Source organism: Entelurus aequoreus, linkage group LG22, assembly GCF_033978785.1.
Source record: "Entelurus aequoreus isolate RoL-2023_Sb linkage group LG22, RoL_Eaeq_v1.1, whole genome shotgun sequence".
Classification (NCBI taxonomy): Eukaryota; Metazoa; Chordata; class Actinopteri; order Syngnathiformes; family Syngnathidae; genus Entelurus; species Entelurus aequoreus.
The window spans coordinates 36,956,714-36,981,392 of record NC_084752.1 but is presented as its reverse complement, the minus strand read 5'-3'; the positions used below and the strand labels follow the sequence as shown (position 1 = coordinate 36,981,392).

General features: G+C 39.9%; 1 protein-coding gene across 2 annotated transcripts in view; it reads right to left on the bottom strand.

Annotated features, from left to right (window-relative positions):
* Positions 1–2,358: 2,358 nt before the first annotated feature.
* The window catches only part of aars2 (alanyl-tRNA synthetase 2, mitochondrial (putative)), a 30,730-nt gene continuing 8,409 nt past the window's right edge, over positions 2,359–24,679 (bottom strand). Inside the window, exons 5-22 of one of the 2 annotated variants that reach the window (XM_062033103.1) lie at positions 22,991–23,135; positions 22,796–22,923; positions 22,620–22,728; positions 22,521–22,559; positions 22,346–22,460; positions 8,479–8,606; positions 8,280–8,415; positions 8,041–8,210; positions 7,865–7,978; positions 7,669–7,809; positions 7,454–7,591; positions 7,281–7,384; positions 7,100–7,208; positions 5,802–5,927; positions 5,633–5,743; positions 3,084–3,167; positions 2,889–3,002; positions 2,360–2,818 (exon numbers count right to left, since the gene is read on the bottom strand). In XM_062033103.1, the coding sequence (XP_061889087.1) occupies positions 2,585–2,818; positions 2,889–3,002; positions 3,084–3,167; positions 5,633–5,743; positions 5,802–5,927; positions 7,100–7,208; positions 7,281–7,384; positions 7,454–7,591; positions 7,669–7,809; positions 7,865–7,978; positions 8,041–8,210; positions 8,280–8,415; positions 8,479–8,606; positions 22,346–22,460; positions 22,521–22,559; positions 22,620–22,728; positions 22,796–22,923; positions 22,991–23,135 (2,245 nt within the window). In that variant the 3' untranslated portion in view covers positions 2,360–2,584. Of the gene's footprint in view, positions 2,819–2,888; positions 3,003–3,083; positions 3,168–5,632; positions 5,744–5,801; positions 5,928–7,099; positions 7,209–7,280; positions 7,385–7,453; positions 7,592–7,668; positions 7,810–7,864; positions 7,979–8,040; positions 8,211–8,279; positions 8,607–22,345; positions 22,461–22,520; positions 22,560–22,619; positions 22,729–22,795; positions 22,924–22,990; positions 23,136–24,679 lie in introns of both variants that reach the window. The other variant, XM_062033102.1, reaches the window with a different exon arrangement.

The window sequence follows — 24,679 nt, the reverse complement described above, 5'->3', positions numbered from 1 at the left end:
TTTAGTAAGAAGGACCATTAAGACAGAATATGTTGAGTAAGAAGGACCATCAAGACAGAATATGTTGAATAAGAAGGACAATCAAAACAGAATATATTGAGCAAGAAGGACCATCAAGACAGAATATGTTTAGTAAGAAGGACCACTAAGACAGAATATGTTGAGTAAGAAGGACCATCAAACAGAATATGTTTAGTAAGAAGGACCATCAAGACAGAATATGTTTAGTAAGGACCATCAAGACAGAATATATTGAGCAAGAAGGACCATCAAGACAGAATATGTTTAGTAAGAAGGACCATGAAGACACAATATGTTGAGTAAGAAGGACCATGAAGACAGAATATGTTGAGTAAGAAGGACCATCAAGACAGAATATGTTGAGTAAGGAGGACCATCAAGACAGAATATGTTAAGTAAGAAGGACCATCAAGACAGAATATGTTGAGTAAGAAGGACCATCAAGACAGAATATGTTGAGTAAGAAGGACCATCAAGACAGAATATGTTGAGTAAGAAGGACCATCAAGACAGAATATGTTTAGTAAGAAGGACCATCAAGACAGAATATGTTGAACAAGAAGGACCATCAAGACAGAATATGTTGAGTAAGAAGGACCATCAAAACAGAATATATTGAGCAAGAAGGACCATCAAGACAGAATATGTTTAGTAAGAAGGACCATCAAGACAGAATATGTTGAGTAAGAAGGACCATCAAGACAGAATATGTTGAGTAAGAAGGACCATCAAGACAGAATATGTTGAGTAAGAAGGACCATCAAGACAGAATATATTGAGCAAGAAGGACCATCAAGACAGAATATGTTGAGTAAGAAGGACCATCAAGACAGAATATATTGAGCAAGAAGGACCATCAAGACAGAATATGTTGAGTAAGAAGGACCATCAAGACAGAATATATTGAGCAAGAAGGACCATCAAGACAGAATATGTTGAGTAAGAAGGACCATCAAGACAGAATATGTTGAGTAAGGAGGACCATCAAGACAGAATATATTGAGTAAGAAGGACCATCAAGACAGAATATATTGAGTAAGAAGGACCATCAAGACAGAATAGGAATATTATCACGTTTTACTAAAGCTTAAGAAGACCAGCCCTCACAGTGCGTTAAAAGCAGCACCAAGAAGCGGTCTGAAAATCAAAGGGGAGGAGTCAGTTTATTTAGTATGAAAACAGCCCCGCTCGCCCAGAAAGAAATACAGCCTTATTGTTCTAATACTGATACGGTAAAAAGGGAGTACATCATACTCCCAATACACATTCCAGCGCCTTCAAGGTGAAACAGAGTTTACTAGCGGACATAAGTTACAAGCATAAAATGTACACATGGGAAAATATTAGCTGCTTTAAACATGACTAGGAATAAAGAAAGAAGTGTTATTCTCCACACTACATACATGCATCATCAAGCAGGAATAAAGTGTTATTCTCCACACTACATACATGCATCATCAAGCAGGAATATATAAGTGTTATTCTCCACACTACATACAGGCATCATCAAGCAGGAATAAAGTGTTATTCTCCACACTACATACATGCATCATCAAGCAGGAATAAAGTGTTATTCTCCACACTACATACATGCATCATCAAGCAGGAATAAATAAGTGTTATTCTCCACACTACATACAGGCATCATCAAGCAGGAATAAAGTGTTATTCTCCACACTACATACATGCATCATCAAGCAGGAATAAAGTGTTATTCTCCACACTACATACATGCATCAAGCAGGAATAACGTGTTATTCTCCACACTACATACATGCATCATCAAGCAGGAATAAAGTGTTATTCTCCACACTACATACATGCATCATCAAGCAAGAATAAAGTGTTATTCTCCACACTACATACATGCATCATCAAGCAGGAATAAAGTGTTATTCTCCACACTACATACATGCATCATCAAGCAGGAATAAAGTGTTATTCTCCACACTACATACATGCATCATCAAGCAGGAATAAAGTGTTATTCTCCACACTACATACATGCATCATCAAGCAGGAATAAAGTGTTATTCTCCACACTACATACATGCATCATCAAGCAGGAATAAATAAGTGTTATTCTCCACACTACATACATGCATCATCAAGCAGGAATAAAGTGTTATTCTCCACACTACATACATGCATCATCAAGCAGGAATAAATAAGTGTTATTCTCCACACTACATACATGCATCATCAAGCAGGAATAAAGTGTTATTCTCCACACTACATACATGCATCATCAAGCAGGAATAAAGTGTTATTCTCCACACTACATACATGCATCATCAAGCAGGAATAAAGTGTTATTCTCCACACTACATACATGATCATCAAGCAGGAATAAAGTGTTATTCTCCACACTACATACATGCATCATCAAGCAGGAATAAAGGCAAGATGATGTTAAAAACATTTTATTTCACATTCAGGACTTTTGCATGATAGATTGTCCACTAGGATTGAGATGTGGGCGGGGCTTAAGTCTAATTGAGTTGGACGCCAATTAGATGTCACTTCCTGTCCCTGCGGACGCCGGCCATCAAGGATCCTGATGTCACTTCCTGTCCCTGCGGCCGCCGGCCATCAAGGATCCTGATGTCACTTCCTGTCCCTGCGGCCGCCGGCCATCAAGGATCCTGCGGGCAAACTGCTCCGCCCACCTGACAGCTTGTGTGATGTCGGCGCTACTTCCTGTCCCCCGAGCCACCACAGCGGTGCCCCCGCCCTCGCCGCCCAGCTGACGACACACCGCCACCGCCCAGGCCGAAGCCGAGAGCGCCGCCGAGTCCTGAGGGCAAGACCAGAGCCAATGAGAGTCTTGGAGGCGGGCTGGCCATCCCCAGGTGAGCACAGTTTACCTTTGGCACCTGACAAGCACACAAAACTTTCCCAGAATGCCTTTGGTGTGCCAGCAGCATCACGTGACTTTGAGGGCGGGCCCAGCTCAGCTGATTGACAGTCTTCATCACCACCTGACAGGAAACAGGAAGAACAGCTGCTAATGTTAATGCTAATGGTAACGCTAGCCACCTGTCTGGTGGGGGCGGGCATACCGAAAGAGACTCCGCCTCCACAGAATCCACCAGAAGGTCTTTGTCCTCGTTCTTGTCCAGCACACTCTGAGCCTGCACTGCTGCCTGCAAAGCATCATGGGAAACATCACATCTATACTCCCAATTGGTGCACTCGTCTACTCATTCTAGACTACATCAGTAGTCTAAGTGTACTTACACTTGTCTAATCATTCTTTACTACATCAGTAGTCTAAGTGTACTTACACTTGTCTAATCATTCTTTACTACATCAGTAGTCTAAGTGTACTTACACTTGTGTAGTCTAAGTGTACTTACACTTGTGTAGTCTAAGTGTACTTACACTTGTCTAATCATTCTTTACTACATCAGTAGTCTAAGTGTACTTACACTTGTCTACTCATTCTTGAGTACATCAGTAGTCTAAGTGTACTTACACTTATCTACTCATTCTTTACTACATCAGTAGTCTAAGTGTACTTACACTTGTGTAGTCTAAGTGTACTTACACTTGTGTAGTCTAAGTGTACTTACACTTGTGTAGTCTAAGTGTACTTACATTTGTCTACTCATTCGTTACTACATCAGTAGTCTAAGTGTACTTACACTTTTCTACTCATTTGTAACTGCGTCAGTAGTCTAAGTGTACTTACACTTGTCTACTCATTCTTTACTACATCAGTAGTCTAAGTGTACTTACACTTGTCTACTCGTTAGATACTACATCAGTAATCTAAGTGTACTTACACTTGTGTACTTGTACTTATTCTTTACTACATCAGTAGTCTAAGTGTACTTACACTTGTGTACTTGTACTTATTCTTTACTACATAAGTAGTCTTTACCTACATAAGTGTACTTACACCTGTACTTATTCTTTACTACATAAGTAGTCTAAGTACATAAGTGTACTTATTATTTACTACATAAGTAGTCTTTACCTACATAAGTGTACTTACACCTGTACTTATTCTTTACTACATAAGTAGTCTAAGTACATAAGTGTACTTACACTCGTGTACTTATTATTTACTACATAAGTAGTCTTTACGTATATATAAGTGTACTTACACTTGTGTCCTTAATCTTTACTACATCAGTAGTCTAAGTGTACTTACACTTGTCTACTCGTTCTTGACTACATCAGTAGTCTAAGTGTACTTACACTTGTCTACTCGTTAGTTACTACATCAGTAGTCTAAGTGTACTTACACTCGTGTACTTGTACTTATTCTTTACTACATAAGTAGTCTTTACCTACATAAGTGTACTTACACCTGTACTTATTCTTTACTACATAAGTAGTCTAAGTACATAAGTGTACTTATTATTTACTACATAAGTAGTCTTTACCTACATAAGTGTACTTACACCTGTACTTATTCTTTACTACATATGTAGTCTAAGTACATAAGTGTACTTACACTCGTGTACTTATTTACTACATAAGTAGTCTTTATGTATATATAAGTGTACTTACACTTGTGTCCTTAATCTTTACTACATAAGTAGTCTTTTTGTACATAAGTGTACTTACACTCGTGTACTTGTTCTTATTCTTTACTACATAAGTGGTCTTTACGTACATAAGTGTACTTACACTTGTACTTATTCTTTACTACATAAGTAGTCTTTACGTATAAAAGTGTACTTATACTTGTATTTATTCTTTACTACATAAGTAGTCTTTGCGTACGTAAGTGTAGTTACACATGTACTAAGTGTGGTAGTAAGTGTGCAGTATGTGAAAGTGCAGTACACTGTGCAGTAGTAAGGGTGCAGTGACAAGTATGTGAAAGTGCAGTGCACTGTGTGGAAGTAAGTGTGCAATGACAAGTATGTGAAAGTGCAGTACACTGTGTGGTAGCAAGTGTGCATGATGCAGTGTGTGAAAGTGCAGTACACTGTGTGGTAGTAAGTGTGCATGATGCAGTGTGTGAGTTAAAAGTACACTGTGTGGTAGTAAGTGTGCATGATGCAGTGTGTGAGTTAAAAGTACACTGTGTGGTAGTAAGTGTGCATGATGCAGTGTGTGAGTTAAAAGTACACTCTGTGGTAGTAAATGTGCATGATGCAGTGTGTGAGTTAAAAGTACACTGTGTGGTAGTAAGTGTGCATGATGCCGTGTGTGAGTTAAAAGTACACTGTGTGGTAGTAAGTGTGCATGATGCAGTGAATGAAGGTTCATTACACTGTGTGGTAGTAAGTGTACATGATGCAGTGTATGAAGGTTCATTACACTGTGTGGTAGTAAGTGTGCATGATGCAGTGTATGAAGGTTCATTACACTGTGTGGTAGTAAGTGTGCATGATGCAGTGTGTGAGTTAAAAGTACACTGTGTGGTAGTAAGTGTGCATGATGCAGTGTATGAAGGTTCATTACACTGTGTGGTAGTAAGTGTACATGATGCAGTGTGTGAGTTAAAAGTACACTGTGCTGTAGTAAGTGTGCATGATGCAGTGTGTGAGTTAAAAGTACACTGTGCTGTAGTAAGTGTACATGATGCAGTGTGTGAGTTAAAAGTACACTGTGCTGTAGTAAGTGTGCATGATGCAGTGTGTGAAAGTACCTCTTTGGTCTGGATCTTCCTGACTGCAGTGTTGCTGCTCCTCTGCAGAGTCTTCAGGCGCGCCTGCAGTTCAGCACGCAGCCAGTGGGGGAGGGGCGTGTTGTCCACTGCCTGCAAGACAAAGTGCGGGGTCACACAGGAAGTGTGCTGCAGGAAGGTGGCCACTTACGTCAGAGAGCAGGCCCACTTCCTTGGCCAGACTCTGGGCGGAGTCCAGACAAGAGGAGGCGGAGCTTGTCATTCTGGCTGACAGCGATTCCACATCCTGAAGTAGCGACTGCCCCGCCTCCCGAGCCTGAATGTGACGTGTGCATGATTTATTCTTCTCACTTCATTTATTCAATAATGGCTCACAGTAGCTAGGCTAACATGTACATTCACTCCCAGTCTTTATGCTAAGCTAGGCTAACATGTACATTCACTCCCAGTCTTTATGCTAAGCTAGGCTAACATGTACATTCACTCCCAGTCTTTATGCTAAGCTAGGCTAACATGTACATTCACTCCCAGTCTTTATGCTAGGCTAGGCTATCATTTACCTTCACTCCCAGTCTTTATGCTAATCTAGGCTAACATGTAGATTCACTCCCAGTCTTTATGCTAAGCTAGGCTAACATTTACCTTCACTCCCAGTCTTTATGCTAAGCTAGGCTAACATGTACATTCACTCCCAGTCTTTATGCTAAGCTAGGCTAACATGTACATTCACTCCCAGTCTTTATGCTAAGCTAGGCTAACATGTACATTCACTCCCAGTCTTTATGCTAAGCTAGGCTAACATGTACATTCACTCCCAGTCTTTATGCTAGGCTATCATTTACCTTCACTCCCAGTCTTTATGCTAATCTAGGCTAACATGTACATTCACTCCCAGTCTTTATGCTAAGCTAGGCTAACATTTACCTTCACTCCCAGTCTTTATGCTAAGCTAGGCTAACATGTACCTTCACTCCGTCTTTATGCTAAGCTAGGCTAACATTTACCTTCACTTCCAGTCTTTATGCTAAGCTAGGCTAACATTTACCTTCACTCCCAGTCTTTATGCTAAGCTAGGCTAACATTTACCTTCACTCCCAGTCTTTATGCTAAGCTAGGCTAACATGTACCTTCACTCCCAGTCTTTATGCTAAGCTAGGCTAACATGTACCTTCACTCCGTCTTCATGCTAAGCTAGGCTAACATTTACCTTCACTCCCAGTCTTTATGCTAAGCTAGGCTAACATGTACATTCATTCCCAGTCTTTATGCTAAGCTAGGCTAACATTTACCTTCACTCCCAGTCTTTATGCTAAGCTAGGCTAACATTTACCTTCACTCCCAGTCTTTATGCTAAGCTAGGCTAACATGTACCTTCATTCCCAGTCTTTATGCTAAGCTAGGCTAACATGTACCTTCACTCCCAGTCTTTATGCTAAGCTAGGCTAACATGTACCTTCACTCCCAGTCTTTATGCTAAGCTAGGCTAACCTGTGTTGCGTCACGTCCCGTCACCGCGACAACCCGACTGATTCCTCTGACCAACTGTTTCTCGGACACAATGACGAGGTCTTGGATGGCGGCGGTGTGCAGCAGGTGACTGAGTGCACAGGTAAGGGGCGGAGTCAAGCAGCTGGGCCGAAGCTTTTCAAAATAAAGTGCAGGTTCTTACGTTCCACAGCAGAGTTCCACCGACGTGCGTCTGTCCGTGGGATCTTCCAGCAGCTCAGAGACCGGAACAGACACCGACACCACCCGAACCGGGTCAGGGTACACCTGAAAGACAAAGAGACTGACGGCTTTTATTGTGAAACGAGGGGCCTGAAGACCGTGTGGTGGGGTCACCTCGTCCACCGTCCTGAGACCCGCGATGCTCCTGGCGCTCTGCAGGGCTACTTCCTGGACGTAGACCGGCTGGTTGGCCAGCACCACCTGGTTGACACAATCCTCCACCTGCTGCAGCTGGCCCCTGCTCAGTGAGCCCTGGACAGGAAGTAGCACATTAAGAGCCCTGGACAGGAAGTAGCACATTAAGAGCCCTGGCTGCTGGGCTGGCACACCTTGAAGCTGAAGTCCAGGCGGAGGCGGTCCGCCGACAGGTGGGAGCCTCTCTGCTGGACCGAGGGGCCCAGAACCTTCCTGAGGGCCAGGTTGAGCAGGTGCGTGGCCGTGTGGTTGACCATGCACGCCAAGCGGTGGGCCTGAGGATCCAGGAGGTCAAGCAGAGACATGGAAAGGGGCGTGGCCAAGACTCACCTGGTCCAGGTGGAGGTGCACGCCGTCTCCCGTCTGGAGGGTGTGGGCGGCTGTCACCTGGTGGACCACGTACCCCCCTGCCCGGAACACGGCCTCCACCGAGAACGGCACTTCCTGTCAAGCGGCACATGGTTACCAGTGCGGCGAAGGGGTGATGCAACTTCCTGTCAGCTGACCTGCAGGTCGTCCCGCACCAAGTAGCCCCGGTCGGCCGCCTGCCCCCCCTGCTCGGCGTAGAAGGAGGTCCGATCCAGAATGACGCCGCAGAGCTGGCCCTCCTCCACGTGCGACACCAGCCGCTGGCCGTCATACAGCGCCACAACCGACGCTCGGCATGCTGGGAAGACTGCGGGAGAGGAGAGGCGGGGTCAGCCTGGGACCTGGTGGAGGTGTGGTGGATGCGGGGGGGCGGTACCGTAGCGCTTCTGCTCCAGTCTGTACTGGTACTTGAGGCGCTGGTCCGTGTGAGCCACTCCCAGGCGCTGCAGCTCCGCCAAGGTGGCCACGCCCATCGCCAGGCGAGGGGGGGCGTCGCCGTGCTCCGCTGCCGCCTGACACCACACATGGAGCACGTGGTCAAGTAGAACACCCCGCCAAAGTAAAAGTGTCAGTACCTTTTGGTTCTGTGCCATCAGCAGGTCCAGCTGCTTACGGTCCACCAAGACTCCTCGCTCCTCCAGCATCAAGTCCACCAGATCCAGAGGAAAACCCAGGTCCCTGTGCAGAGACCACGCCACCGCCGCTGACGTGGTGGACACACCTGCTCTTTACACACCTGCTCTTTACACACCTGCTCTTTACACACTTGTACACACCTGCTCTTTACACACCAGTACACACCTGCTCCTTACACACTTGTACACACCTGCTCTTTACACACTTGTACACACCTGCTCTTTACACACTTGTACACACCTGCTCTTTACACACCTGCTCTTTACACACTTGTACACACCTGCTCTTTACACACCTGCTCTTTACACACCAGTACACACCTGCTCTTTACACACTTGTACACACCTGCTCTTTACACACCTGCTCTTTACACACCTGCTCTTTACACACTTGTACACACCTGCTCTTTACACACCTGCTCTTTACACACCAGTACACACCTGCTCTTTACACACCAGTACACACCTGCTCTTTACACACTTGTACACACCTGCTCTTTACACACTTGTACACACCTGCTCTTTACACACTTGTACACACCTGCTCTTTACACACCTGCTCTTTACACACTTGTACACACCTGCTCTTTACACACCTGCTCCTTACACACCAGTACACACCTGCTCTTTACACACCAGTACACACCTGCTCTTTACACACCAGTACACACCTGCTCTTTACACACCAGTACACACCTGCTCTTTACACACTTGTAAACACCTGCTCTTTACACACTTGTACACACCTGCTCTTTACACACTTGTACACACCTGCTCTTTACACACCTGCTCTTTACACACTTGTACACACCTGCTCTTTACACACCTGCTCCTTACACACCAGTACACACCTGCTCTTTACACACCAGTACACACCTGCTCTTTACACACCAGTACACACCTGCTCTTTACACACCAGTACACACCTGCTCTTTACACACTTGTAAACACCTGCTCTTTACACACTTGTACACACCTGCTCTTTACACACCAGTACACACCTGCTCTTTACACACCTGCTCTTTACACACTTGTACACACCTGCTCTTTACACACCTGTACACACCTGCTCTTTACACACCTACTCTTTACACACTTGTACACACCTGCTCTTTACACACTTGTACACACCTGCTCTTTACACACCTGCTCTTTACACGCCTGCTCCTTACACACCAGTACACACCTGCTCTTTACACACCAGTACACACCTGCTCTTTACACACCAGTACACACCTGCTCTTTACACACTTGTACACACCTGCTCTTTACACACTTGTACACACCTGCTCTTTACACACCTGTACACACCTGCTCTTTACACACCTGCTCTTTACACACTTGTACACATATAATAAGTATTTAGATGTACAAAAGCAGTGAAGTTGTCAGGTTGTGTAAATGGTAAATAAAAAGAGAAATCCTTTTCAGCTTATATTCAATTGAATAGACTGCAAAGACAAAATATTTCATGTTCACGCTGAGAAACTTTCTTATTTTTTGGAAAATAATCATGAACTTAGCAACACATTGCAAAAAAAAGGCATTTTTACCAGTGTGTTACATGGCCTTTCCTTTTAACAACACTCAGTAAAGGTTTGGGAACTGAGGAGACATTTTTGAAGTGGAATTCTTTCCCATTCTTGCTTGATGTACAGCTTAAGTTGTTCAACAGTCTCCCTTCTCATATTTTAGCCTTCAAACATTTTCAATGTCTGGACTACAGGCAGGCCAGTCTAGTACCCGCACTCTTTTACTATGAAGCCACGTTGTTGTAACACGTGGCTTGGCATTGTCTTGCTGAAATAAGCAGGGGCGTCCATGATAACGTTGCTTGGATGGCAACATGTGTTGCTCCAGAAGCTGTATGTACCTTTCAGCATTAATGGTGCCTTCACAGATGTGTAAGTTACCCATGTCTTGGCCACTAATACACCCCCATACCATCACACATGCTGCCTTTTACACTTTCACCCTACAACAATCCGGATGGTTCTTTTCCTCTTTGGTCCGGCGGACACGACGTCCACAGTTTACAAAAACAATTTGAAATGTGGACTCGTCAGACCACAGAACACGTTTCCACTTTGTATCAGTCCATCTTAGATGAGCTCGGGCCCAGCGAAGTGTTTCTGGGTGTTGTTGATAAATGGCCTTGGCTTTGCATAGTAGAGTTTTAACTTGCACTTACAGATGTAGCGACCAACTGTAGTTCCTGACAGTGGCTTTCTGAAGTGTTCCTGAGCCCATGAGGTGATATCCTTTACACACTGATGTGGCTTTTTGATGCAGTACCGCCTGAGGGATCCAAGGTGTGTAATATCATGGCTTACCTGCAGTGATTTCTCCAGATTCTCTGAACCCTTTGATGATATTACGGAGTGTAGATGGTGAAATCCCTAAATTCCTTGCAATAGCTGGTTGAGAAATGTTGTTCTTAAACAATTTGCTCAGGCATTTGTTGACAAAGTGGTGACCCTCGCCCCGTCCTTGTTTGTGAATGACTGAGCATTTCATGGAAGCTGCTTTTATACCCAATCATGGCACCGACCTGTTCCCAATTAGCCCGTTCACCTGTGGGATGTTCCAAATAAGTCTTTGATGAGCATTCCTCAACTTTCTCACTCTTTTTTGCCACTTGTGCCAGCTTTTTTGAAACATGTTGCAGGCATCAAATTCCAAATGAGCTAATATTTGCAAAAAATAAGAAAGTTTCTCAGTGTGAACATGAAATATCTTGTCTTTGCAGTCTATTCAATTGAATATAAGCTGAAAAGGATTTGTTGTATTCTCTTTTTATTTACCATTTACACAACTTGACAACTTCACTGCTTTTGCCTTTTGTACATACATATACAGTGTAATGTATAAAGTATATATGAAAAGTATTTAGATATAAATACAAGTTGATTAGATGTATAAAGTATATAATAACATTATTTAGATATAAATAACAGGTATTTAGATATAAATAAGTTAATTAAATGTATGAAGTAAATAATACAATTATTTAGATATAAATAAAAGTTAGATATGTAAAGTATATAATAACAGTATTTAGATATTAAAAGGTATTTAGATGTATAAAGTACCGTATACAATAAAAGTATTTACATATAAATAAGTTAATTAGATGTACAAAGTATATACTAAAAGTATAAGGGTAATAAATCTACCAGTGAAAATCCTCCCTGGAACACACTTGGTGCAAAGCCAAAGAGAAGACCACCTCCCTGCGACAAGGGAGAATGGATATCTGGCAGGACCCAGCGCCCCGATATCTCTGATCTGACCGGCTGGCCTGCGCTACCATCTTCAGCCAGGCATACTGCGTCATCAACTCCACTGCCACGTAGGACACAGCAGCGGACAGCTGAGAAGAGGAGAACTACCAATAAACCTCCCCAGCAAGCAAGTGTCCAACTAAAGAACAGGTTTGCCCCACTGTTGATGGACAATGGATCCCCCTCTGATTGCCTGAATAACCCACCATCACCACGCAGAAGGGTAAGACCTGCTAACTTTACACCACAGAGAAAGCTAACGAGAGCTCCTGAAAATCTGATTGTGGGGGACTTTTCTGTAAAAGATATGAAAAGCAATAATAACACCAAAGTACTCTGCTTTCCGAAGGATATGGTATCTGACATGGAAAAAAGAATCCTGGAAATTGTCGCTGCACACCCAAATGTGAAAAATATCATCCTGCACATTGGTTTTAATGACATTGTAAAACAACAATCAAGAGAGCTGAAAGAGCACTTCAATAAACTCTTTGAAACAGTCAGCGCTGTGAATGCTGACGTTTTTATCAGTGGTCCTCTACCCCCAATCAGGAGAGGAGCTGAGAGATTCAGTAGACTTTACTCGCTGAATGAGTGGCTATCAAGTGCACTTCTTGCTCGTTCAATGCATTTTATTGACAATTTTAGCTTTTTCTGGGACCGCAGGCATCTTTTTAAGGCAGACGGACTTTGCCTGAATAAGATGGGAGTAAAGCTATTCATGAACAACATGTTTCACTTCCTGCATCTTGCATCTATCATCACTGCCAAGGACAAGAGACAAGAGGAGCCACCGAGGAAGGAAGACACAACACAGCCTATCAGGAACGTCGAAGGAGGACCGCCACTGCAAAAGGAGAACGTCGACCATGAGATACACCAGAGCAAAGAGGAGAGGTGTCTATCCTCCTCTACCGCCCCTCCCTCCATTCTGAATGCATGTGAAGATCCCTCCCCCACATCCCCCAAGCCATCCACGTCTCCATCTTTCTCCCTCCCTCAAGTAGACCTTTCTCCCCCCTTCTCCCCCTTGGAGTTCCGGGAGCTACCCCCACTCACGCCCCACCCTACTCAGATTTTTACCCCCCTAGATCATCGCTCACCTCCACCACCCCCTCCACGAAGGCGTGCTCCACAACCCCCCGGCCATACCTCACCTTTCTCACGCCAACCCCTTACACGCCCTCAACGTCCACCTTCAGTAGTTCGTCCCAGCTCTGACGCTGCTCACTCCCCCTCCCCCTTACGGCAAACCCCGCCTCGCCCTGACAGCAGTCCTGAATATTTCTGATACAGAAAAGGGTTCAGCAGTAGACCACATTATCAGCTGGGCCCAAGGTTGCCTACATCAAATCATGGCACCTTCTACATCCCTGTTGTGACTACCAAGAGAGTAAACATTGGGAAACTTAGCCACCCTGCTAACCTAAACAATCTCATTCCTATTATCTCCAAATCAAAGCCAACATCGAAGCCTGTCAATAACACCATCAGGATGGGTCTGCTCAATGTCAGGTCTCTCAATAGTAAATCATTTTTAGTCAATGATTTTATTAGCACTTCTAAACTTGACTTTATGTTTTTAACTGAAACATGGCTGGAACAAAATAACAGTGCAAGCATTCTGATCGAGACAGCACCCCCCAACTATAACTTCATTGATATATGTAGATCGGGGAAAAGAGGTGGAGGGGTTGCTGCTATATTTAAAAACATGTTTCAGGGGAAACAGATGTCACTCGGTGAGTTTACATCATTTGAATACCTGTGTGCTGTGTTGAAATGCTCTCCCAAAATTCTCTTGTTAATTATCTACAGGCCACCTAAATATTCTGCAAATTTTTTTGATGATTTTACTGAACTATTGTCTAGCATCTCCACTGACTTTGACTGCCTGGTTATAACTGGTGATTTTAATTTTCATATTGACGATTTAAATGACAAGGGCGCAAAAGAACTTTTTACTATTTTAGACACATTTGAACTGTCTCAACATGTGAAAGAGGCTACACATTATAAGGGACACACCCTGGACCTGATTATCACAAAAGGTCTCAATGTTTCTGATGTTCTTGTGATTGATCCTTCATTGTCTGATCATTTCTGTGTTTTCTTTAATATTTCTGTAATTCCGGACACACAAACAGAATCAAAGAATGTCAAAAAGCGGTACATAAATGAACATGCTAATGTCCTCTTTAAAAACGCCATCTCCTCACTACCACCTCTAAACCCATGTCATGCTGATGATCTTGTAAGCAACTTTAATTCCAAAATTGTGAATATCATAGATATCATTGCACCTGTTACAGTTAAAACGATTTCTGGCAAGCAAAAGGCACCCTGGAGAAAATCTGCTGCTGTAACAGCCCAGAGAAGAGAGTGCAGGAAGGCTGAACGAATCTGGCGGAATACAAAACTTCATATTCACCATGACATCTATAAAGAGAGCCTCCAGGCCTACAATTTAGTCTTAAAAAGTGCTAGAGAAACATTCTTCTCCAATATCATAAACAGCAACACAAATAAGGCCAAAACCCTATTCACAATCGTTGACAGACTGACTAAACCCCCAACACAAATACCAGCCGAACTCCATTCCACGCAGAAATGCAATGAGTTTGCATTCTTTTATACTGATAAAATTGAAGGCATCAGACGCACCATCAATATCTCAAGTAAAAAAGTTGGATCACCACCCCATTTAGGCAAAAGTAACACAGCAATGATGGCAAGCTTTAATGCCATAGACTCTAAAACTCTAGTGGAAACGGTGACAGCTCTAAAGTCATCCACCTGCTGCCTTGATGTTTTACCTACCAACTTCTTTAAGAATGTTTTTGACTGCCTATCAACAGACATCTTGCAAATAGTTAATAATTCTATTAAATCGGGCAATTTCCCGAAGGCTTTCAAAACTGCAGTCATTAAACCTCTTCTAAAAAAGCAGAGCCTAGATGCCTCTGTTATCAACAACTACAGACCAATTTCAAATCTACCATTCATAAGTAAAATAATTGAGAAAGTTGTCCTCCAACAACTAAATCACTTCTTGGCTTCTACTGGCTGCCACAACAACTTCCAGTCAGGATTTCGACCTCTTCATAGCACAGAGACGGCCCTTCTTAAAGTTATAAATGACATCCGTCTAAACACAGACTCTGGCAAAACTTCAGTATTAATGCTTTTGGACCTCAGTGCTGCATTTGACACTGTCGACCACTCAATACTTTTGGACAGGTTGGAAAACTGGGTGGGGATCTCAGGCACAGTTTTAAGCTGGTTCAAGTCATATCTACAAGATAGGAACTATTTTGTTTCCATTGGTGACTTTGTATCAGAACCAACCAACGTAACGTGTGGAGTCCCCCAAGGTTCAATCTTGGGGCCGACTTTATTTAACATCTATATGCTCCCACTAGGACAAATCATGCAAAATAATAACATTGACCATCATTGCTATGCCGATGACACCCAAATCTATGTAGCGCTATCACCAAATGACTATCGCCCCATAGATCTTCTGTGCCAGTGCATTGAGCAAGTCAAACACTGGATGTGCCAAAATTTCCTACAACTAAATGAAGATAAAACTGAGATAATTGTTTTTGGTGCTAAAAAAGAAAGGTTTAAAGTCATCCAACACCTTCAATCACTGTCCCTGAAAACCTCAAATAAAGCCAGAAATCTTGGGGTTATTTTAGATTCTGATTTACATTTCGACAGTCACATCAAATCAGTAACAAAATCGGCCTACTATCACCTCAAAAATGTAAAAAGACTTAGAGGGCTCATGTCAGCTCAAGACTTAGAAAAACTTGTACATGCCTTTATTACCAGTAGGCTAGACTATTGTAATGGTCTCCTTGCAGGTCTTCCCCAAAAAACTGTCAGGCAGCTACAGCTTGTTCAGAACGCTGCTGCTAGAGTTCTAACAAAGACCAAAAAATGTGAGCACATTACACCAATTCTTAAATCCTTACATTGGCTCCCTGTACATCAGAGAATAGATTTCAAAATCCTCCTGCTCACATATAAATCACTACATGGTCTAGGACCCAAGTATATCACTGATATGCTCCCACTATATACGCCCTCTAGATCACTAAGATCTTCTGAGACCAATCTGTTAGCGGTTCCAAGAGTAAACTCAAATCAAGGGAGATCATCATTCAGTCACTATGCAACACATAGCTGGAATAAACTTCCTGAAGATGTCAGACTCTCCCCAACTCTCACTACTTTTAAAACTAGACTGAAGACTTTTATGTTCACCTTAGCTTTCAGCTAAATCTTTTAATCTTTTAACTTTTAACGTCTGCACTGTTTTTATTTTTATTGTCTGCATTTTAATTTTGCTTTTATTTTCTTTCATTTCACTTTGTTGTCTGTGAAGCACTTTGAGTCTGCCTTGTGTATGAAAAGCGCTATACAAATAAAGTTGCCTTGCCTTGCCTTGCCTTTAGATTTATAAAGTATATAAATAAGTTATTTAGATGTATAAAGAATATAAATAAAAACTATTTAGATGTATAAAGTATATAAATACAAAGTAATGTATAAAGTATATAATAAAAGTTATTTAGACGTATAAAGTACATAATAAAAGTATATAAATACAAAGTAATAAGCTGTATAAAGTATATAAATACAAAATATTTAGATGTATAAAGTATATAAATAAAAGTATATAAATAAGTTATTTAGATGTATAAAGTATATAAAAGGTATTTAGATTTATAAAGTATATAAATAGAAGGTAATTAGTGGTATAAAGTATATAATGGAAGGTAATTACACTAGCAATTAGAGGTATAAAGTATATAATAGAAGGTAATTAGAGGTATTAAGTATATAATAGAAGGTAATTAGATGTATAAAGTATATAAAAGAAGGTAATTAGATGTATAAAGTATATAATAGAAGGTAATTAGATGTATAAAGTATATAATAGAAGGTAATTAGATGTATAAAGTACAAACCCCGTTTCCATATGAGTTGGGAAATTGTGTTAGATGTAAATATAAACGGAATACAATGATTTGCAAATCACTTTCAACCCATATTCAGTTGAATATGCTACAAAGACAACATATTTGATGTTCAAACTGATAAACTTTTTTTTTGTTGCAAATAATCATTAACTTTAGAATTTGATGGCAGCAACACGTGCCAAAGAAGTTGGGAAAGGTGGCAATAAATACTGATAAAGTTGAGGAATGCTCATCAAACACTTATTTGGAACATCCCACAGGTGAACAGGCTAATTGGGAACAGGTGGGTGCCATGATTGGGTATAAAAGTAGATTCCATGAAATGCTCAGTCATTCACAAACAAGGATGGGGCGAGGGTCACCACTTTGTCAACAAATGCCTGAGCAAATCGTTGAACAGTTTAAGAAAAACCTTTCTCAACCAGCTATTGCAAGGAATTTAGGGATTTCACCATCTACGCTTCGTAATATCATCAAAGGGTTCAGAGAATCTGGAGAAATCACTGCACGTAAGCAGCTAAGCCCGTGACCTTCCATCCCTCAGGCTGTACTGCATCAACAAGCGACATCAGTGTGTAAAGGATATCACCACATGGGCTCAGGAACACTTCAGAAACCCACTGTCAGTAACTACAGTTGGTCGCTACATCTGTAAGTGCAAGTTAAAACTCCTATGCAAGACGAAAACCGTTTATCAACAACACCCAGAAACGCCTTCGGCTTCGCTGGGCCTGAGCTCATCTAAGATGGACTGATACAAAGTGGAAAAGTGTTCTGTGGTCTGACGAGTCCACATTTCAAATTGTTTTTGGAAACTGTGGACGTCGTGTCCTCCGGACCAAAGAGGAAAATAACCATCCGGACTGTTATAGGCGCAAAGTGTAAAAGGCAGCATGTGTGATGGTATGGGGGTGTATTAGTGCCCAAGACATGGGTAACTTACACATCTGTGAAGGCGCCATTAATGCTGAAAGGTACATACAGCTTTTGGAGCAACATATGTTGCCATCCAAGCAACGTTACCATGGACGCCCCTGCTTATTTCAGCAAGACAATGCCAAGCCACGTGTTACATCAACGTGGCTTCATAGTAAAAGAGTGCGGGTACTAGACTGGCCTGCCTGTAGTCCAGACCTGTCTCCCATTGAAAGTGTGTGGCGCATTATGAAGCCTAAAATAGCACAAGGGAGACCCCCGGACTGTTGAACAACTTAAGCTGTACATCAGGGGTCACCAACCTTTTTGAAAGCAAGAGCTACTTCTTGGGTACTGATTAATGCGAAGGGCTACCAGTTTGATACACACTTAAATAAATTGCCAGAAATAGCCAATTTGCTCAATTTACCTTTAACTCTATGTTATTATTAATAATTAATGATATTTATCATTGTGGAAACACTGATCATCTTAATGATTTCTCACATTAAATATATATAGAAACAGATAAATATCAATATGCAACACTTTATTTTTATATTTTCTCTAGGTGCACATTTTTCAAATTGAACATTTTCAAATGATCACTTCTAAGACAGTCTTGTGAAATCACAATATCCCATTTGAACTAGCTAGCCGCTAACATTTTTGAACAAATCATGAATTACTTTGCACCATGTTTGTACAAATAATAACTCATGTAAAATACAAAAGTCAACTCTCAAATTTTTAAATCATGTCACACTTTGAACTGGACACCAAATCTGTTATCTGTTTCTTTGTCAGTTAGTGAAGACCAAGTCTTTCAAATATTTTCTTGGATTTTCAAATTCTATTTGAGTTTTGTCTCTCTTAGAATTAAAAATGTCGAGCAATGCGAGACCAGCTTGCTAGTAAATAAATACAATTTAAAAAATAGAGGCAGCTCACTGGTAAGTGCTGCTATTTGAGCTATTTTTAGAACAGGCCAGCGGGCTACTCATCTGGTCCTTACGGGCACCGCGTTGGAGACCCCTGCTGTACATCAAGCAAGAATGGGAAAGAATTCCACCTGAGAAGCTTCAAAAATGTGTCTCCTCAGTTCCCAAACCTTTACTGAGTGTTGTTAAAAGGAAAGGCCATGTAACACAGTGGTGAACATGCCCTTTCCCAACTACTTTGGCACGTGTTGCAGCCATGAAATTCTAAGTTAATTATTATTTGCAAAAAAAAAAAAAAGTTTATGAGTTTGAACATCAAATATGTTGTCTTTGTAGTGCATTCAATTGAATATGGCTTGAAAAGGATTTGCAAATCATTGTATTCCATTTATATTTACATCTAACACAATTTCCCAACTCATATGGAAACGGGGTTTGTATATAAATAGAAGGTAATTAGAGGTATAAAGTATATAATAGAAGGTCATTAGAAGTATAAAGTATATAATAGAAGGTCATTAGAAGTATAAAGTATATAATAGAAGGTCATTAGAAGTATAAAGTATATAATAGAAGGTCATTAGATGTACAAAGTATATAAAAGAAGGTAAATAGAGGTACAAAGTATATAATAGAAGGTAATTAGCGGTATAAAGTATATAATAGAAGGTAACTAGCGGTATAAAGTATATAAAAGAAGGTAACTAGAGGTACAAAGTATATAATAGAAGGTAATTAGCGGTACAAAGTATATAATAGAAGGTAATTAGCGGTATAAAGTATATAATAGAAGGTAACTAGAGGTATAAAGTATATAATAGAAGGTCATTAGAGGTATAAAGTATATAATAGAAGGTCATTAGAGGTATAAAGTATATAATAGAAGGTAATTAGAGGTATAAAGTATATAAATAGAAGGTAATTAGATGTATAAAGTATATAATAGGTCATTAGAGGTATAAAGTATATAAATAGAAGGTCATTAGAGGTATAAAGTATATAATAGAAGGTAATTAGAGGTATAAAGTATATAAATAGAAGGTCATTAGAGGTATACAGTATATAATAGAAGGTCATTAGAGGTATAAAGTATATAATAGAAGGTAATTAGAGGTATAAAGTATATAAATAGAAGGTAATTAGAGGTATAAAGTATATAATAGAAGGTAATTAGAGGTATAAAGTATATAAATAGAAGGTCAATAGAGGTATAAAGTATATAAATAGAAGGTCATTAGAGGTATAAAGTATATAATAGAAGGTCATTAGAGGTATAAAGTATATAAATAGAAGGTAATTAGCGGTATAAAGTATATAAATAGAAGGTCATTAGAGGTATAAAGTATATAATAGAAGGTAATTAGAGGTATAAAGTATATAATAGAAGGTAATTAGAGGTATAAAGTATATAATAGAAGGTCATTAGAGGTATAAAGTATATAAATAGAAGGTCATTAGAGGTATAAAGTATATAATAGAAGGTAATTAGAGGTATAAAGTATATAAATAGAAGGTCATTAGAGGTATAAAGTATATAATATAAGGCAATTAGAGGTATAAAGTATATAATAGAAGGTCATTAGATGTATAAAGTATATAATAGAAGGTCATTAGAGGTATAAAGTATATAATAGAAGGTAATTAGAGGTATAAAGTATATAATAGAAGGTAATTAGAGGTACAAAGTATATAATAGAAGGTAATTAGAGGTATAAAGTATATAATAGAAGGTCATTAGATGTATAAAGTATATAAATAGAAGGTAATTAGAAGTATATAATAGAAGGTAAATAAAGGTATAAAGTATATAATAGAAGGTCATTAGAGGTATAAAGTATATAATAGAAGGTAATTAGAGGTATAAAGTATATAATAGAAGGTAATTACAGGTATAAAGTATATAATAGAAGGTAACTAGAGGTATAAAGTATATAAATAGAAGGTCATTAGAGGTATAAAGTATATAAATAGAAGGTCATAAGAGGTATAAAGTATATAAATAGAAGGTCATTAGAGGTATAAAATATATAATAGAAGGTAATTACAGGTATAAAGTATATAATAGAAGGTAACTAGAGGTATAAAGTATATAAATAGAAGGTAATTAGAGGTATAAAGTATATAAATAGAAGGTAATTAGAGGTATAAAGTATATAATAGAAGGTAATTACAGGTATAAAGTATATGAATAGAAGGTCATTAGAGGTATAAAGTATAAAATAGATGGTAATTATAGGTATAAAGTATATAAATAGAAGTTAATTAGAGGTATAAAGTATATAATAGAAGGTAATTACAGGTATAAAGTATATAAATAGAAAGTCATTAGAGGTATAAAGTATATAATAGAAGGTCATTAGAGGTTTAAAGTATATAAATAGAAAGTCATTAGAGGTATAAAGTATATAATAGAAGGTCATTAGAGGTATAAAGTATATAATAGAAGGTAATTACAGGTATAAAGTATATAATAGAAGGTAACTAGAGGTATAAAGTATATAAATAGAAGGTCATTAGAGGTATAAAGTATATAAATAGAAGGTCATTAGAGGTATAAAATATATAATAGAAGGTAATTACAGGTATAAAGTATATAATAGAAGGTAACTAGAGGTATAAAGTATATAAATAGAAGGTAATTAGAGGTATAAAGTATATAAATAGAAGGTAATTAGAGGTATAAAGTATATAATAGAAGGTAATTAGAGGTATAAAGTATATAATAGAAGGTAATTACAGGTATAAAGTATATGAATAGAAGGTCATTAGAGGTATATGGTATAAAATAGATGGTAATTATAGGTATAAAGTATATAAATAGAAGTTAATTAGAGGTATAAAGTATATAATAGAAGGTAATTACAGGTATAAAGTATATAAATAGAAAGTCATTAGAGGTATAAAGTATATAATAGAAGGTCATTAGAGGTATAAAGTATATAATAGAAGGTAACTAGAGGTATAAAGTATATAAATACAAGGTAATTAGAGGTATAAAGTATGTAATAGAAGGTAATTACAGGTATAAAGTATATAAATAGAAAGTCATTCGAGGTATAAAGTATATAATAGAAGGTAACTAGAGGTATAAAGTATATAATAGAAGGTAATTAGAGGTATAAATTATATAATAGAAGGTAATTAGATGTATAAAGTATATAATAGAAGGTAATTAGAGGTATAAAGTATATAATAGAAGGTCATTAGATGTATAAAGTATATAAATAGAAGGTAATTAGAAGTATATAATAGAAGGTAAATAGAGGTATAAAGTATATAATAGAAGGTCATTAGAGGTATAAAGTATATAATAGAAGGTAATTAGAGGTATAAAGTATATAATAGAAGGTAATTACAGGTATAAAGTATATAATAGAAGGTAACTAGAGGTATAAAGTATATGAATAGAAGGTCATTAGAGGTATAAAGTATAAAATAGATGGTAATTATAGGTATAAAGTATATAAATAGAAGTTAATTAGAGGTATAAAGTATATAATAGAAGGTAATTACAGGTATAAAGTATATAAATAGAAAGTCATTAGAGGTATAAAGTATATAATAGAAGGTCATTAGAGGTATAAAGTATATAATAGAAGGTAATTAGAGGTATAAAGTATATAATAGAAGGTAACTAGAGGTATAAAGTATATAAATAGAAGGTAAGTCTGACCAGGAAAGAGTTGGTGTGTGTCTTGCATCATGCGGAGTGTTCGTCCAATCAGATTGCTGCCCTGCTGCAGAGAAGACAGGAAGTGATCCTCGTTCTGGTTGATGACGTCCATCACCTGTAAGGGACTTCCTGTTAGGTCACATGACCAGCGTGCAGCGTTGCAGGTGTGACTCACTCTGTCGGCCTCACGGTGCAGCTCAGGATACACCTGGCCCTGCACACACACACCTGGGTGAATGAAGACTCAGGGGGCGGGGCTTACAAGGTGTAGTACCAGGGTGTGTGCCACGGTGGGCACCAGGCTGGCCAGAGTCCCCGGAGGAGCCCGCAGGACTTCCACACAAAATCGGACGGCTCGCCTGAGGATCTTCCTCAGCACCAACCTGACAGGAAGTAGAAAGTCACCTGAGACTGGGATTGGCTGACCAGACCAGTTGGTGCAGGACTCACTCCGCCCCCGACATGCCAGGATGGACCCCGTCAGCAATGCAGACCGCCAGCGTGCGCACGTGGTCAGCCACCACCCTGTAGGCCACGTCCACCTGCGTCCCGCCGCCGTACGCCTCCACGCCACTTCTCTGAGGACACATGTGACGCTGACCTCATGCTGGCCACACCCACCCGCTAGATGATGGCCACACCCACCTGCTGGATGGCGTCCAACAGCGGGACGAAGAGGTCCGTCTCATAGTTGGACTTTTTGCCTTGAAGGATGCGGACCAGTCTCTCCAGTCCCATCCCCGTGTCCACGCTCTGATGGGGCAGGGCACGCAACTGGAGCTCCGCCTCCCTGACACACATGGAACACCTGTGAGAGAGTGTGTGTGTGTGTGTGTGTGTGTTCTTGTATTGCTACCCTTCTTGAGACACCAAGAAGGAAAAGTATCTTCCAAATGAGGAGGTGTGAACAAGTGAGACATAAATCATGCTGACAATAACATTGCATCTAATAGACAATGTCTCATGTGTGGTGACATCATCAACATGAGGCTGCTCCCCCTCTGGTCGACATATGAAATAACAAGTGTGTGTAAACATTAGAAGTGCTCCCCCTCTGGTCAACATATGTAATAACAAGTGTGTGTAAACATTAGAAGTGCTCCCCCTCTGGTCAACATATGTAATAACAAGTGTGTATAAACATTAGAAGTGTGCCCCCTCTGGTCAACATATGAAATAAGAAGTGTGTGTAAACATTAGAAGTGTGCCCCCTCTGGTCAACATATGTAATAACAATTGTGTGTAAACATTAGAAGTGCTCCCCCTCTGGTCAACATATGTAATAACAAGTGTGTGTAAACATTAGAAGTGCTCCCCCTCTGGTCAACATATGTAATAACAAGTGTGTGTAAACATTAGAAGTGCTCCCCCTCTGGTCAACATATGTAATAACAAGTGTGTGTAAACATTAGAAGTGCTCCACCTCTGGCCAACATACGTAATAACAAGTGTGTGTAAACATTAGAAGTGCGCCCCCTCTGGCCAACATATGTAATAACAAGTGTGTGTAAACATTAGAAGTGCTCCACCTCTGGTCAACATATGTAATAACAAGTGTGTAAACATTAGAAGTGCTCCCCCTCTGGTCAACATATGAAATAAGAAGTGTGTGTAAACATTAGAAGTGCGCCCCCTCTGGTCAACATATGTAATAACAAGTGTGTGTAAACATTAGAAGTGCTCCCCCTCTGGTCAACATATGTAATAACAAGTGTGTGTAAACATTATAAGTGCTACCCCTCTGGTCAACATATGTAATAACAAGTGTGTGTAAACATTAGAAGTGCTCCCCCTCTGGTCAACATATGTAACAACAAGTGTGTATAAACATTAGAAGTGTGCCCCCTCTGGTCAACATATGAAATAAGAAGTGTGTGTAAACATTAGAAGTGCTCCCCCTCTGGTCAACATATGTAATAACAAGTGTGTGTAAACATTAGAAGTGCTCCCCCTCTGGTCAACATATGTAATAACAATTGTGTGTAAACAGAAGTGTGCACCCTCTTGCCAACATATGTAATAACAAGTGTGTGTAAACATTAGAAATGCTCCACCTCTGGCCAACATATGTAATAACAAGTGTGTGTAAACATTAGAAGTGCTCCCCCTCTGGTCAACATATGTAATAACAATTGTATGTAAACATTAGAAGTGCTCCCCCCTCTGGTCAACATATGTAATAACAAGTGTGTGTGAACATTAGAAGTGCGCCCCCTCTGGTCAACATATGTACTAACAAGTGTGTGTAAACATTAGAAGTGCGCCCCCTCTGGTCAACATATGTAATAACAAGTGTGTGTAAACAATAGAAGTGCTCCACCTCTGGTCAACATA